Raw genomic sequence first — 12,886 nt, 5'->3', positions numbered from 1 at the left:
AAGCTCCTTTAAAATTCATGTCTTCCCTCTACCCCTTCACAGTGCCTTAACTTACTGACTTCCTTAGGCAGTCCCCCCATTCACTGAAGGTTTGGCATCTAACAGCCTTCCATTCAGTCCCAAGCTATCATCATCATGGGTGACTTCAAAGGCCGTGAACATTTGTATGTTCAAAGAGTCCTTACCTCTAATGACTTTGATCCTCACACCACTTCAGCAATCCACCATCATGTTCATAACCCACACTTTGTCACCTCCTGGACCTGCTCCACCTGTGAAGTATTACATTCCAAAATCCTACCTTCTATCCTATCAACTCTTTGACCTTAGCCAGATGTCCAGTCTCTCAGCTGTTCCATATTCTCACAAGCTATGAGCTTCCTCCTGGCTTCACCCTTTTCTATCTGGTCTAAACCCCCAAGAGATCAGAACTTCAATCAAGGACAATTAGCCTCAAATTTCATATCCATTGCCATTCTGTGATACTTGCATTTCAAAATTTTAATTCTTGATCAGTCTGCCTTTTTCAGTTCCATACCAGTGATTCTGAGCATCAAACACGTATAACATGGATCATTCAACAAATGATATTGATCTAATGAGGTTCACTGTTATTTTTCCACCTGGAAAGAATAATGTTGGGTTCCTACTTCACACTTTACACATAAATAAGTTACAGATAAATAACCTAAACAAAACAAAGCAAAACAAAAAAAAATTAATATCACTAAAAAGGGAGAAATTCTTTTATAATTTCCAAATTTGAAAGTTTTTCACATGACCCACATGGTACAAAACCCAGAAGCCATAAAAGAAAAGACTGATAAAATCAACTACATACAAATAAAAAATTTTCTGTATGGCAGAAAGGAAGAAAGAGAAAGAAAGAAAAACATTATTTGTAAAATAAGTGACAAGGCGTAATTTTCTTTATGTAAAGAGCTCCCACAATTCATTGAGACCAACAATCCAATAAAATGTGGTCAAAGGATATGAACAGCTCATAGAAAAGGAAATACAAATGGCTCAAACATATGGAAAGATACTCAGTGACATTCACACTAAGAGAAATGTAAATTACTACCATAATGAGGTGTCATTTTTCTCCTGATTAGCAAAAATCAAAAAGCTTGATTATACACTGTATTGGAAAAAGTAGGGAAACAGGCATAGCCATACAGTACTAATGGGGATACAAATTTTTGTTATTGGTGGGTTTTTTTTGGCTGCATTGGGTCTTTGTTGCTGCACGTGAGCTTTCTCTAGTTGCGGTGAGCAGGGGCTACTCTTCGTTGCGGTGTGTGGGCTTCTCATTGCGGTGGCTTCTCTTGTTGCACAGCACATGTTCTAGGCGTGTGGGCTTCAGTAGTTGTGGCTCGCAGGCTCCAGAGCACAGGCTCAGTAGTTGTGGTGCACGGGCTTAGCTGTCCCGCAGCATGTGGGATCTTCCAGGACCATGGCTCAAACCCGTGTCCCCTTCATTGTAGGCGGATTCTTAACCGCTGAAGTACCAGGGAAGTCCGGAAACAAATTGTTAAAAACTTCTGTGGAGGACAATTTGGCCAAAACTATCAGAAGTGTAAATGAGCATATCCTTTATCTCAGCAATCGCATGAACTTGTGTATACTCAAAAACATTCATCGTGGCAAAAAAAAAAAGAAAGAAATGTTAATAAGTAACTGAGTAAATCATGCTATGTACATACATTGAAATACTGTGTATATGTGTGTCTGTGAGAGAGACAGAAAGAAAGGGAGAGGCTTTATATGTGTTGATATAGAAGGATCTTCAGTATAAGTGGAAAAAAGCAAAGTGTTAGTATGGCAAATAGAAAAAGAAGAAAGAAAGAAAAACATCATTTGTACCTATGACAAGGGACTAGTTCCTTTATATAAAGAACTCCTACATATCTGAGGCATATGACAGAGGCAATATTACCGATTGGTGAGAAAGCACGGGCTATTCAATGAATCATAAAAAGAAAACTGATTATCCACATGGGAAAAAAGTAAGTAAAGTAAAACTAGATCATTGACATCCACATGCAAAAAATGAATCTAGACACAGACCCTTCACCAAAATTAATCAAAATGGATCATAGACCTACATATATAACACAAAACTATAAAACTCCTAGAAGATAACATAGGAGAAAACCTACATAATCTTAGGTACAGTGGTGCCTTTTTCGATACAACACCAAACACACAATCCATGAACGAAATAAATGATAAGCTAGATTTTAATAAAATTTAAAACTTCTGCTCTGCAAAAGACATTATCAACAGAGATAGAAGACAAGCCATCAACTGGGAGAAAACATTTGCAAAAGATGAATCTGATACAGGACTGTTATCCAAAATACACAAAGAACTTTAAAACTCAACAATAAGAAAACAAACAACCTGATTTTAAAATGGATCAAAGACCTTTACAGACACCTCACGGAAGAAGATATACAGATGGCAAATAAACATATGAAAAGATGTTTCACACCATATGTCATCAGGGAAATGCAAATTAGAACAACGAGATACCACTACACATCAATTAGAATGGCCAAGATCCAGATCACTGATAGCAGCACCAAATGCTGGAGAGGATGTGGAACAACAGGAACTCTCATACACCGTTGGTGGGAATGCAAAATGGTACAGCCACTTTGGAATAGTTTAGTGGTTTCTTACAAAACTAAACATACTCTTACCATATGATCCAGCAATCGTGCTCCTTGGTATTTACCCAAAGGAGCTGAAAACTTATGTCCACACAAAAACCTGCACATGGATGTTTACAGCAGCTTGGATCATAATTGCCAAAACTTGGAAACAACCAGGATGTCCTTCAGTAGGTGAATGCATAAGTAAACTGGTATATCCAGATAACGGAATACTATTGTGCTTAAAAGAAAAAAAAAAAAAGAGCTATCAAGCCACGAAAAGACATGGAGGAAGCTTAAATGCACATTACTAAGTGAAAAAAGCTAATCTGAAAAGGCTACTTACTATATGATTCCAACTATATGACATTCTGCAAAAGGTAACTATATGACATTATGGAGACAATAAAAAGGTCGTTGGTTGCCAGGGCGGGTGGAGAAATGATTAGGCACAGGCAAATCGCGGAGGATTTTGAGAGCAGTGAAAATACGATGTACGATGTTACAATGAAGGACATATGTCATTATACATTTGTCCAAACCCATAGAATGTACAACACCAAGAGTGAACCCTAAGATAAAAACCATGGACTTCAGCTGATTATGATGTGTCAGTGTAGGATGTAGGAACATCCTTGGTAAAAATGTACCTGGTGAGTGATGTTGGTAACAGGGGAGACTATGCAGGTGTAGCTATAGGGAGTATTTGGGAAATCTCTGTATCTTCCTCTTAATTTTGTTGTAAAACAGAAATTGCTCTTGGGGCTTCCCTGGTGGCGCGGTGGTTGAGAGTCCGCCTGCCGATGCAGGGGACACGGGATCGTGCCCCGGTCCGGGAAGATCCCACATGCCGCGGAGCGGCTGGGCCCGTGAGCCATGGCCACTGAGCCTGCGCGTCCGGAGCCTGTGCTCCGCAACGGGAGAGGCCACAACAGTGAGAGGCACGCGTACCGCAAAAAAAAAAAAAAAAAATTGCTCTTAAAAAAAGTATGACAACTGGAAGTGTTATCAATGGTGTGGACGAACAGGAGCTCTCCCTATGGGTAGGAGAAAATTGGTACAATCCCTAAGAAAAATATTGCAATGTCTAGTGAAATTGAAGCATTTAATCTCCAACTCAGGATTTCCATTTCTAGTTGCATAATCCAGAGAAGCCCTCTTATATGTATGATAATCATTATTGCAGCACTGATGGTAATAGCAAAATATTGGGAACTTAAATGTCTACCAGCTCACCAATAGTAGAATGAATAAATTAGGGTATTTGTAAAATGCAATACTATAATTCCATAAGTATAATAAATGAGCATGAGGGATTATCAAAAACACAATGCTAAACAAAACAAACAAAAAAACCAACCTGCAAATTGCTTCATAATATGATGACATACTACGATGACACAGACGGTCCAGTTGTCAAGACTCCACGCTTCCAGTGCAGGGGGCACGGGTTCCATCCCTGGTCAGGGAACTAAGATCCCGCACCGCATGCAGTGCAGCCAAAGAAAAGAAAAAAAAATAACCTGATGATACACATATATAAATTAACAACCTGCAAAACAATACTTTGTAATGCCTATGAATACACATATGTAGTGGAAGTATAAAGCATAAATGGGAAAGAACAACAACGAATGCTTGATAATGTTTATCTCCGAGAAGGAGGGAGGGGAATGGGATCAGAGAATTCACAGGAACCTCAACTGTATCTATATATTTCTTTAATTAAAGTATAGCTAACTTACAATACTGTCTTAGTTTCAGGTGTACAGCATAGTGATGTGATTCAGTAGTTTTGCAGATTACATTCCATTATAGGTCATTATAAGATAATGGGTATGATTTTCTGTGCTAAACCATATATCCTAGTTGCTTATCTATTTTATATAGTTTGTACAATATCTGTTAATCCCATACCCCTAATTTGTCCCTCCTCCTCTCTCTGCCCTTTGGTAATCACAGGTTTGTCTTCTGTATCTGAGTCTGTTTCTGTCTCACATATACATTCATTTGTATTATTTTTTAGATTCCACGTATAAATGCTAGCATATATTTGTCTTTCATTGTCTGACATTTCACTAAGCATAATATTCTCTAGGTCCACCTATGTGGCTGCAAGTGGCAGTATTTCATTCTTTTCTATGGTTAATATTCCATTGTATATATACCACATCTTCTTAATCCAACTGTCTGTTGATGGGCACTTGGGTTGCATCCATGTCTTGGCTATTGTAAATGGTGCTTCTATGACCGTTGGGGTGCATGTACCTTTTTGAATTAGTGTTTTCATTTTTTCTGGATATATACCCAGGAGTGGAACTGCTGGATCATATGATAGTTCTGTTTTTAGTTTTTTAAGGAAATTCCACACTGTTTTCCATAGTGGCTGCACCAATTTACATTCCCCATATTTCTTTCTTTAGAAAGATCTATAGCAAATATAATTAATTTTAAGATTTGATAAAATTAGCTGTATGAAATGATAGAGTGAACAGAACACCCAGATGGGCGTTTATTACCTTGACTATATTATTTGTATGATTGAAACAGTATGCAATTTAATAAAAATATTTAATTGGAATGAATGATAAAAGCTATGGTTGAAAGATTTTTTAGAAACAAGATATTCATGGTCTCAGCATATCAAGCCACAGATTACTCATTGCAATGGGAAACAGAGAACCTTTACAATAGAGATGGTTTGTCGAATACTACCATAACCAAATGATCAAACAATATAATGGAACAAACTGATACGTACCTCCTGATATGACACGCCGAGGCATATCACCTGAATAATTGCAGTATTCTTGACAAAAATGTTTAACCTGAATCTAATAAAGAAAAACCAAATACCCTTTTCAAAACAGCTAAAAAAAGTCAATGTTGTAAAAGACCCTCTCCTCCCCCAAAAGACAGAGGAACTGTTTCAGAATGAAGGACGCTAAAGAGATAATTAAATGTAACGTGTGATAATTAAATCCTGGGTTTAAAAAAAAGTTTTAAAAGTACATTTTCGGGGCAACTGAGACAATGTGAATATGGACTAAACATTACAAAATATTGTTGGGAATTCCCTGGTGGTCCAGTGGTTAGGACTCCTTGCTCTCACTGCCAAAGGCCCAGGTTCAATCCCCGGTCAGGGAACTAACATCCCACAAGCTGTGAGATACAGCCAAAAAAATTTTAAAAGGTAAACATCTTTAAGTGTGATAATTGTATTGTGGTTAGGAAGGAAATATCCTTGTTCTTACCTGCTGAAATATTTAGTGATAAAGTGTCATGATGTCTACGACCTACTTTTAAATAGTTAAGGAAGCAAACCAGTATATATACATATTAAAAAAAGAGATAAAGCAAATGTGCAAAATATTGATAACTGATGAAGCTAGGTGAAAGGTATATGGGTTCATTACTTTTCTTTCAACTTCTATGAAGATTCAAAGTTTGTCAAAATAAGTTGGGAAAACAAGAGACAAATACTTAGAAAAGACTAGATTGTGTATGACTGCATTTATAAATAGCTCAGCTAAAGCTCAGATAGCTATATTTAAACACCACTAATTTATCAAAACTAAAACGCTAATAACTAGGAAGAAGGTACTCACCTCTTTTTGATTTTCTAATTCCACCAAACTAATTAACTCAGTAAAAACAACATATTAAGATCCTATATTTATTATTGTTGAGGAATAGATGAATCTACCTTTAAATGCTAAAACATTTTTAAACAAGCCATCTAAAATCTCTTTCAATCTCCTTTGCTTTGCTGAAGAGCACATGCTGCATCCAACAGCCTCTCTCCACGCCCCAGGAAACAGTGCCGAGTCAGGCGGCATGTGCCTTGAGTGCTAGCCTCTCCCCATCGTATTTATTACACAAACAGCATTTCTGGTCGGTCTTTTAAAGTAGCATACGTGCAGCTGCAATCCTTCCTTCTTCTCCCTCCCACACACTTCTCCACTGCCCTAACTTTTGACCCGCAGTCTGATGTAATTTTGGAAGAAATGATGGGAAAACAAAATAAAGAAGCTTAGTAAATCCCAAATCTTAACTAATTCCAAATTAGCTAATATCTCTGTCCTGCAGAAGGCTTCACACTTCAGAGGTTTATAAGATGCTTTGAATCTGTGCCCCAGGCTCTTGTTGATTATTTCTGTGTTCATGCCTGTGTTCCACATGATAAAGTTTACCATATGCCTCACCAGTGGAGCAACAGCCAGTATTACTATATCTTGGACCAGTTAATTATTCATTCACATCCCTCTAAGAATGCTATTTATTAACAGGATGTTTTACAGCTAAGGCTTGATATTTATAAGTGGTAGGCAGTAGATTAATTTCAAAATACAATAACAATGACAAAGTCTTTTTTTTTTTTTTTAAAGCCTTTTATAAATGCTTAAAAAGCCATGGAAATTTTATTATAAGGGTAAAAACCCCATAACACCATAGAACTAAGTGTTAACTTTCTGCCACTACCTTAGAGTCAAGACTCTTTCCCCTCTCAGCAGTCTCTTCTATATATCAGGCTGAAATAATTTTTGGCTAGAAACAGGAATGTTTCAGATGAGGTAGTCACATGCACATAAATACTATCAGGCAAGAAACAGAGTGGTGATTGGGTAAATTCTTTTTCTCTAACTGCAGCCATCCTGTTAACTATATGAGAAATACAGGCAGATGATTTATTTGAAAAGTTCCACAAATATTTTAAGGAACAAATGCAAGTGATTATTTTATCATTTACATGCAGAAAAGAAAAAATAATTTTAGTAAAGAGATGGCTTGACTTTAAAAAGCATTATCATAAAAAGTGTAATGTAGGGCTTCCCTGGTGGCGCAGTGGTTGAGAGTCCGCCTGCCGATGCAGGGGACACGGGTTCGTGCCCCGGTCCGGGAAGATCCCACATGCCGCGGAGCAGCTGGGCCCGTGAGCCATGGCCGCTGAGCCTGCGCGTCCGTAGCCTGTGCTCCGCGACAGGAGAGGCCACAACAGTGAGAGGCCCACGTACCACAAAAAAAAAAAAAAAAAAAGTGTAATGTAGCTACAAAGAGAGAAGAAATTAGAATTTTCAGACCATGGCTTTAATTTAGCATTCCGAATAATACCCCTGGGGGAAAACCATCACTGTGGAAGGATTATTTGTTGAATTCCTGATAATATCGACCATATTCTAGATAAAATTTCAAGAGACTGACCACATATTTGTTTTTTTTAAAAAGTATTTATTTATTTTTTACTAGTGAGGACGAAACCAGGCAAAGAAGTTTACAGAAAAGAAGTCCATATATAAAGAAAGAAATAGCAAAATATCTTTTGGTCATAATTTAGAAAGAAACTATAAAAAGGAGACAGTTTTCCCCAATTCCTCTCTTCCTCAGAAGAGCATAAGCACGGGCTCTCAGTTCCGTGATATCCTCAGCAAGCCTCGGATACGTCTGACAAGAGCTTGTATGAAACTATAGCGAGATCGAACTTTTGAATACAATCCTTCAATGTCCAGAAGTTTCTTTTGTAGTGATTCTCCAAAAGCACTGATGGCATCAGCCTGAAGCTACAGGTAACGCAGGTGACATTTCATTATTAAGTAGTCTCAAATATTTCTTTTATTCTATGTCTTCCTATTTTAAATACCTTTGAATTTTTGTAATGTGGTCCTTTCCCATGTGCCAAATTAACTCAACATTCACATTTTCCACCCTAGAATTTACTGGTATGATACTAATGTTTTTCCTTCTTTCCCTTGTTGTATAAATGCGTAAAACTTAAAATTTGCTTTAAATAGCAATAACTATTGATATACGGAGTTTCCAGATCATGATGCTTACCTTTACTGAACTCTTACTATGTTCTAGGCACTACCCTACGAGTCTCACACATGAAGCCTCATTTAATTCTGACAAAATGCTTAGAGGTTGAATTATCATTCCCATTTCTGAGCTGAGGAAATGGAGGCTCAGAAGCTAAGTAAATTGTTCTGAGTCACGTAGCTAATAGGTGGCTATGCTAGAATTCAAACCAGGTCTTTGGATGCAAACTTGAAAACTATTATCTTACTAATATACCAGGCTTTCCCTTTTTACTTTCAAAAAAAAAAAAAAAAACAGAGTATGAGAATAGAACCTTACCTGGTCTATATCATGTTGGCTCACTATAGTCAGCCCACTTCTAAAATCCAGATTGCTTTCTGAAGCGAAGGAATCTAGAGATAAAGACACAGTCAAACCAGCTCTGCAGGTGTGTGTCTACTACACAATGGAAGAACCCGATGACAATGAACCACAGCACCGTGAAAAGCATGGGTCAAGACTGAGAACTCTATTTCAGCTTTCAGTAAATGGAAGCCCCTAGGAAGCATTTCACTGTTCTAGGCCAGGGTTCTCAAGCTTTCCTTCTGTTTCTTGCCACCTAAGGGATCCAATACACGCTCATCAGTCACAGAAGGTCCCTCGAGCAACAAGAATCATGGCCTAGGCTGACCCATTCCCATTCTTCTGGAAAATTATTTGTGACCAGAGGACTCTGGACCTGGGTCAGCCATTAACTGCAAGAAGCTGAGAAGCAGCTGAAGGCAGCCTCTACAATGCTCTTGTGCTCCACACAATTTCCCATGGACAGAAGGGAAAATACAAAACATAGCTATGCCTAGTAACTAAGTAGCTCTTGATTACCTAGTCCACCCTGTTACTGTTCAGTAACCTGAACAGTAAAAAGCAGATTAAATGTAACTAGTGTTTTAAGGTGCTAAAATCTATAGGCATTTATGGTTCACTAATTTTCAGAATAAAGTTTACCTTGTAGCCTTCTGCTTTTAAATAAGGTCCTGGAGGCAAATAAGGAGTCTTGAGAATCCGTGGGTGTGCAATGTAACAAGTAGTACTCCAGATGGCGCCAGAGAATAAACAGGCAGGTCTCTGTGATAACTATAGCGGAGAGCTCAGATTAAAGGAAAACAATCTCATCACATGATTTTGCAAAACAGTTTCTGAGCAGGAGGGAAAAGAAGAGACTGCACCATTCAGTGATGTACCACAGCCTCAGTCTAATAAACTGGACGTAAGGTCTCTCCAGAAAGCAGCAAGATGTGCTGAGAGGAAGGAGGTGGAAACTGTGGGCTGCTGTGCCAGCATAGCCTTCAGTGTCCTTGTCTCCTGTCCGGACAGAAAGTGTCTGTGTGTATTATGAGGATTACTAGTTACTCTAAAAGGTAAGAAAAATATTTTCAATTTAGAAATATATCACACATTTAACTAGAAAAAAACTAACAGTAATTATGCCCCTTTCCATATGATTTTGATACCCAAATAATGTGAAAATAAGTAAACAGTTCCCACATTTGAAAATTCTCTTAAAGGTCACCCTTCAAGCCCCACTATGATTCCATTAAGGATACAAGAACAAAGGGAAAGCAGTTTAGCTCGATTGTTGATCAGCTTCACCAAACGGCGTCTTGCTAGAACATATTTCTGGGTAGTGGAGATTTTATCAACACCAGCAGGCATCACAGACTGACACAACTAAGAAAAAAAACAAACACAGTATTAAGAATGGCATATATTGTAACAAAAATTTAATGAAAATCTATATACTATAAGTAGTCACTTGTGATACGTACTGTGAAAAACATTCAAATAAATTTAAACATCCTTGCAGACAAGAGCTAATTATCTAATTAGGAAGCTAGTAATTTTAAAAAACGAGAGCCAAAGAAGCAGTTGAATTCACAAATGAACATTCATCTGCTGCTTTTTGAAAGTCCAGTCCCTGAAACAGACATTTCCAATCTGCTGAGGGGCCAACCAATCCTGAATTTCTTGTCAAATTAAAACAAAACAAAACAGTGGGATTTCCAAGCAGTAAGTGTCACAATGCCGTGTGCAGAATTTCTATAACAGCTGTCAGGTATCTTCTGAAGAAAATGTGAATTAGACTTGTAGAGCATAATAAATATACGATCATCAACCAGAACCTCCCCTGATCCCTTCTCCATCTGGCATACTTGCAAGCACAGTGGGTCAATTTAACGTGCAGACACTGGGTTTGGCAGCAGGTGTTCTACAGTGGGACTGGTGGAGTGTCACATGCTTTACCGTGATGCTGCAGCTCCTCCTGTGTGTACTAGCATCACCCATAAGCTGTGCACGACGGGGAAGGACTGCCGGGTGTAAACCACACAAGTTCAGGGGTTACCTGAACCCAGTCAATAACACCTGCCTCAACCTGTACTTGCTAGCTGTGTGGCTTTGGATAAGTTAGTCTGTCTTTCAGTGCCTCAGCTTCCTCATCTGAGAAATGGGAGACACAACAATATCTGCCTAAGGTATTCAGGTAGAATATGTAGCTCATGGCTTGGCACATCATAAACTCTCAATAAATGTCCCCTAGAATTATAAGAATGGTAAAAGGGAGTAGGCTCTGACTACTCTTAAGAGTGACATGGTGTTTTTCAGAAAACCTGGTGTGAACCAGGAATGGCAAAATGGCTCAACATGCAGGCTGCCACAAAAGACACCACGAAGCTTCAGCACTGGCCAAGGGAAGCCTTATAGCTCAGCTGTGCCACATGGAAAGAAAGAGCAGGCCCAGTAACTCAGCATCTTTAGTTACAATAAGTGCCAGGGTATGATTCTGGATCATTGAGAGAAGGCAGTCAAGTCTGATACGCCATCTCATTTGTCTGAAAAATTCACTTAACAGATACTGAAAATGCTGAAGGAACAGAGACATCTTACCTAAGGAGTCACTTCTAACTGAAAAAGCATCTGCACCTAAGTTTCTCAGCACAGATTTTTAGAGTATAAATTACCAAACTCTTTATGCAAAGGCCAGCTACCGAAACTTCTACTGAATAGCAGGTGGTTTTCTTGAACAGGTACAACTTCCTGTCACTCAGTCAAGAGTTTCTATGCTCATGAGGTGTGCTGCTTAGGTGAGGAGCTCTTCTTCAAGCCACACAGAGCTCTGAGTCATTGTAATTCCTTTCATCTCACTGCACGCATCATCTTTACCTACAAGTCTGACACCAGACCCCTGGTCCTTGTCAGTAAAAACAATGGCTTCTCAAAAGTCTCCATCGCTTGGGACTTCCCTGGTTGTCCAGTGGTAAAGAATCTGCCTTACAATGCAGGGGGCGCAGGTTCCATCCCTGGTCAGGAAACTAGGATCCCACACGCCGCGGGGCAGCTGAGCCCGCACGCCAAAACTGGTGAGCTCGTGAGCCTCAACTGGGGAGCCTGCATGCCGCAAACTGCAGAGCCCAGGCGCTCTGGAGCCCACGAGCCACAACTAGAGAGAGAAGGCCTGCACGCCACAATGCGAGAGGCCCGCACACCACAACGAAGAGCCCGAGTGCCGCAACTAAGACCCGATGCAGCCAAAAATAAATAAAATAAATAAATAATAAAATAACTCTTAAAAAAATAAAAGTATCTACCGCTCATTATAAGATTTATACCTCTTTTATCTCATCTGGGGGAAGTTGTTCCACGTTCTGTAGCTTGTTGACACTCCGTCGATGACTGTCATAATAGCTGAAGAAATCATTAGCGCTCTGTTTCAGCAGGTAGACAATAATGCCCAAACCAGGTAGGCGCCAGTATGGAACCACTGGAGCTTGGGTATCTAATAGAGTTGATAAAAAACAATGTTCTACTTATAGCCATTTTATATGAATCTCAAATGACCTGTTTTTTTAAAAAAAGGAAAGCCCAGGAATTTAAGGGCATGTAAACTATTATTAAAACCAATCCAAGACTACTTTTAAATACCACTGACAGTTCAAAGGAGTGGTTAGGAGCTACTGTAATGAGGTAGGTACATAAGGCTGGAGCCTTGAGACAATAAGGAGATCTGGCTGATGGACACTGAGACAGCTTACCCTTTACTGGGTGAAGACCTCTTTGAGAACTCTATAGAAGTTATAAACCTTTACACCTGTCTCTCCACCACCCCACACCCCGTGCACACAAATACAGTTTATAGTTTCCTGACCCCAGGTGAATAACTCCTGCCTCGCCCTGTGGCTCTACTTATATGGACTCATTTCCAGTCTGCATCTTTCTGGTTGCTGAGTTCCCAGATCAAAGTTATTCTTCCAAAGAGACAAGGAGAACGCTAACAAATAGTTAAAAAATAGATAATTAAATTTAAAGTTTAGTGAGTCTTCTACCACAATAACTCCATTTGGATAGCAAAACAAAATGATCTGCCTTTTTTTTACTTG

At 39.0% G+C, this 12,886-nt stretch overlaps 1 protein-coding gene across 3 annotated transcripts in view; it reads right to left on the bottom strand.

Moving 5' to 3' along the window:
* Window positions 1-7,872: 7,872 nt before the first annotated feature.
* The window catches only part of NUP205 (nucleoporin 205), a 116,787-nt gene continuing 111,773 nt past the window's right edge, over window positions 7,873-12,886 (bottom strand). For 2 of the 3 annotated variants that reach the window (XM_029234361.1, XM_029234360.1), the window contains exons 39-43: window positions 12,119-12,285; window positions 10,058-10,181; window positions 9,459-9,587; window positions 8,793-8,866; window positions 7,873-8,218 (exon numbers count right to left, since the gene is read on the bottom strand). In XM_029234361.1, coding sequence (XP_029090194.1) covers window positions 8,066-8,218; window positions 8,793-8,866; window positions 9,459-9,587; window positions 10,058-10,181; window positions 12,119-12,285 — 647 coding nt within the window. In that variant the 3' untranslated portion in view covers window positions 7,873-8,065. Of the gene's footprint in view, window positions 8,219-8,792; window positions 8,867-9,458; window positions 9,588-10,057; window positions 10,182-12,118; window positions 12,286-12,886 lie in introns of those variants that run through there. The other variant, XR_003795346.1, reaches the window with a different exon arrangement.

The sequence above is a fragment of the Monodon monoceros genome, unplaced genomic scaffold (genome assembly GCF_005190385.1).
Source record: "Monodon monoceros isolate NGI ecotype Baffin Bay Population unplaced genomic scaffold, NGI_Narwhal_1 Super_Scaffold_2, whole genome shotgun sequence".
In the NCBI taxonomy this organism is placed as follows: domain Eukaryota; kingdom Metazoa; phylum Chordata; class Mammalia; order Artiodactyla; family Monodontidae; genus Monodon; species Monodon monoceros.
This window is presented reverse-complemented; position numbering and strand designations above follow the sequence as displayed.